This window comes from Habropoda laboriosa, unplaced genomic scaffold (assembly GCF_001263275.1).
Source record: "Habropoda laboriosa isolate 0110345459 unplaced genomic scaffold, ASM126327v1 scaffold336, whole genome shotgun sequence".
Lineage (NCBI taxonomy): Eukaryota > Metazoa > Arthropoda > Insecta > Hymenoptera > Apidae > Habropoda > Habropoda laboriosa.
This window is the reverse complement of record NW_017100454.1, coordinates 366,053-370,303: the sequence shown is the minus strand read 5'-3', so window position 1 is coordinate 370,303 and position 4,251 is coordinate 366,053. Positions and strand designations below refer to the sequence as shown.

Here is a 4,251-nt window from a genome sequence, read left to right as displayed (position 1 = left end):
TACGCCTATGACTCAGTGCTGCGCCTTTGCGTTCGTTGCATTTAATTTCACCGACACCTTTGATGCGATCCGCCTATGTAAAATGGTGATAGATAAAGAATCGTAATAATAATGTTCTACAGGTAGAACACTTGAGAAGCCACTCAATAAATTGAGATTGCTTTCATAATTCCGCGGAATCTCTTCAGTAGTACGATATCAAATATTAAATAATTGATAACACACTGATAATTTTGAAAACAATGTAAACTAGCATTAATTTGGAAACATTTCTAGGTTACAATTGCGATTAGTGATATGAAGTTTCGAGTATTATTTGAATTTCTATGGAAACCGTAAAATTTCTTCAAGTATCGAACGTGTCGACAAACGTACCTAAACTACGTATGTATATCATAAATAAATATGCCTGCTATGGATTATGCAATACTATCGATACGCATCGAATTCGATTCATTGATATCTCGATAATCGTCGATCGAACAACCATTTAACCTGTCACACTGTATAGCGGTATTCCGCAAAAGCCCCGTTTCTGTGATTACAACGATAACCTCGCGAAATGCACCTAACGCAGGAAACTTAATATCTCATTCAATGTCGATACGTATAATGCAGCCATTCCAGAAACGTGAACGGTATATTTTCAAGGCCCAAGACTGCACAGAATAATTCTAGAATTGTAAGATGTAATTATACTTCCTGTCCTATGAAACACGTGTTGCGTAGTAAGGAAGAAAACAAAAATCAATCGAATTTTTTTCGGCCGTCTTATTTTTTCGAGTATACATCTCTCTGTATACCACCATACAGATGGACATTTCCATTTATAACTGTGTTAATGCACGTAATCCGGTAATTTATGCTAAGAATACGTAGGGTTATTTTGCACATCGTATGATGTTAAAACAATTATTCTCTGTATTAAATTGAGCAACAGAATTATTATTATCACAGTCTGGGTCTCTAACGTTATCATATTAATGGATGAAATTTAACTGTTGAAGTATTTAATAAATTAGAAACTTTTAATACCGCATATCTAGAATTTCGAGCAAGGGACTAGTCGAAGAGCTGATAACCAATTATCGTGAAGAAGGCATAGTAAATCATATGATTTCTCACTGGGATCTACATTGAATTTTTTTTTTCTTCTTACTCTCCGATTATATCCTATCTGACGAAGTATCGTGAGCAAAAGTAACAGTGAAGATAAATGACTAAAAATAGTGCTTTTATCCAGGAAAATTGGAGCCAAATTTCTTGTGATTCTCGGGGCCGGGGCGAGCCGCGTGATGACATTTGCGAAATAGAAATAGAAAGAGTTATAAATAAAGCGGCAACGCTGAATTTCTTATTGGTGAAAAACAAGTTGAACGCATTTGGGTTCGCCACGGTTAGATCAAGCGAGCATCTAGCATGCGCGTCTTCTATTTTTATCAGTTTTATCGTTTTGAAAAACGGTCATGGATGCAGTGTGCAGTTTCTAAATCTTTCAAATTAGTATTCAAAATGTAACACATTTATGCAAAAAAGAGAAAAAGATATTACGTGAAAATCGTGAAAAGTTTAACAATCATTTCCGGAATAATTCGAAATAAACTCATACTCTTCTCACGTTATTCATAATTCGTTATTTTTAGCAAACAATTTTTATACTAGGTAATCGTTACAATTGTCTTCGAATTTACGTAATTATTAGTTAGATAAGCGACGAAATCTGAGTCAATGGCACTCGCAGAGTTCAGGGTGTTATCATCGGTGAGCTACTTATACCAAAAGAAAAATGCATTCCTTCTCGGAGTCTATAGATGATGTAATATCGAAGACAATTTAGGAATCAATGTTTCAACGGCTGCGAACAGTTAATTTCACACACGACAAATGGCTTATCAATCTACATATGTACAACGATACAGTGAATACCAATGTTATCAAGCAACAAGGTATTCATGTACATGCGGGTATTGCAATTTACATAAATGGTCGCGAGGAAATATCAAAGACTACTTTTTTTTTCGTAAGATTGTTGTACTATTTTCTTTTTTGGCATTATTTACAACAATAAGCCATTGTAATTTTAAGGATACGCCTGGGTTACGTTGGCTACCAACGACGCTTATTCTCTGGGAGCGTTAGTTTTGGCCCACTCTCTACGTCGGGTTGATACCAAGTACGAATTGGCTGTTTTGATTACTCCTGGAGTAACACAAACGATGAGGTAAGCCGTTTCCCAGTGATTTGTATTAATATAATTGGACCATTGTCTGTTTTCTAACGTTGAACGCACAAACAGTGAGAGCTAGGACGTCGAAAATTCTTTAGAGTAAAAGAAGATAATTGATGTTGGAAATTAGGTGTAAGTAATGATTCCTGCCTAATGTCAATTATCAATAGTGTTTTTTTTTTCAATTATGTTTAGGGAAAAATTATCAGCAGTCTTTTCTCTAGTAATGGAAGTAAATGTGCTTGACTCAAAGGATGAAGCTAATTTGGCACTTTTAGCTAGACCAGAGTTGGGTATTACATTTACCAAACTGCATTGCTGGAGATTGACTCAATATGAGAAATGTGTCTTTCTTGATGCAGATACACTTGTAAGTGCACAAGATAATTCAGTTCAATTAAAAGAATTATATATTTTTTACTTGTTGTATTATCTATGTTAGGTTGTCAAAAATTGTGATGAATTGTTTGAAAGAGAAGAACTGTCTGCTGCTCCTGATGTGGGTTGGCCTGATTGTTTCAATTCTGGTGTATTTGTATACAGACCATCTCAACAAACCTTTGCTTCTATTACCGCATTTGCCGCTGCTAATGGTTCATTTGATGGTGGTGACCAAGGTCTATTGAATATGTACTTCAGTGACTGGTCCAGAAAATATTTGTCCACACATTTACCATTTATCTACAATATGTGTTCTACTGCTGCATATTCTTATCTTCCTGCATTCAAACAGTAAGGAAATGTGTTTACTTAATTATAATTCTTTCATTAATAGAAGCTTAATGGAAATTGTTGTTTATTAGGTTTAGAGATGATGTTAGAATAATACATTTCATTGGTATTACAAAACCATGGTTACAGTATTTTGACACCTTAACTGGTATTGTTCAACCACCAATGGGCTCTGCACATTTACAACCATTGTTGCAATTATGGTGGAATATATTTTGTGAAAAAGTGCATTCTCAGTTATCACCTATTATGGTGAGTTTAATTAATCCTTTTTCATTATTCTGTGAGTTCAATAATTTACTAATAAATTGTGTTTACACAACATTATACAATATTGGAAACATTTTCTTTTACAACTGCAAATTTTTTCTGAGCCTCATTAGATTATAAGATACTACATTTCAAATATTAAGAAAATCAGGTAAGGTTTAGTATTTAGTTTTTTTTTTTAAAGTACAACACTATTTACCTTGTAAAAATTATTCTAAACGCGTTTAGAAATAGTAGAGATAACATATCACAAGCATAATTATACATCACAACACTATGCTTAATAAAACGTAGTTAAAAATTTACATATTGTACATAACAGAAAACCATTACTACAAATAGTATTAGAAATTACTACATTGTAATCAAAATAATTCAAAAGATCTTAAAAGGATCTAACTTTCCAATCTTTGATAATTCCTTAGTCAAATGTATTTCAATTTTTTCATTTTTTTAATACCATTGAATGTACATGTAACTATTTTAAATAAAATTAAAGTAGACATTAAACTTTTGACTTAGGAACTATTCAACTGCAATTGTACAGAATTTTTATTATAAATACATTACTATTTACTATTATTAGTTAAGAATGGCATTTTCTGACATGATTTGTTTTTTTATAGTATCTGAAATATATTTATGACTTTTTTTATAGCATATGTTTCAATATAGATATTAATAGCTGAATTAGTATAAGAAATACATACAGTGACCGAAAAAAGTATTCATACACCCTATAAAATGGAATAACTTTTTTAAAATTGGGCCAAACGACTTGAGTTTTTTTGAGAAGTTAGAAAGATTAGTTTACTAGATGACGTGTAAAAAATTTTTGAAAAAACTGCAATTAGTCGGAATCGCGAAGAAAATAGCGAAGGTCGTTTTTACAACTTTTTTATCTGAGTTCGTAATGAAAATTTAAAAAATACGTTTTGTAGGTCTATGTCAATTATACACACGCTGAAAATTTTATCGAAATCGGTTAATGTTGCTATGAACTATAAACGGTTAAAGATTGT

At 32.3% G+C, this 4,251-nt stretch overlaps 1 protein-coding gene across 1 annotated transcript in view; it reads left to right on the top strand.

Annotated features, from left to right (window-relative positions):
* The window catches only part of LOC108575920, a 16,797-nt gene that overhangs the window by 6,198 nt on the left and 6,348 nt on the right, over positions 1-4,251 (top strand). Inside the window, exons 2-5 of the mRNA XM_017938854.1 lie at positions 2,086-2,221; positions 2,423-2,597; positions 2,670-2,959; positions 3,031-3,211. Of these exons, the coding sequence (XP_017794343.1) occupies positions 2,086-2,221; positions 2,423-2,597; positions 2,670-2,959; positions 3,031-3,211 (782 nt within the window). The remainder of the gene's footprint in view (positions 1-2,085; positions 2,222-2,422; positions 2,598-2,669; positions 2,960-3,030; positions 3,212-4,251) is intronic.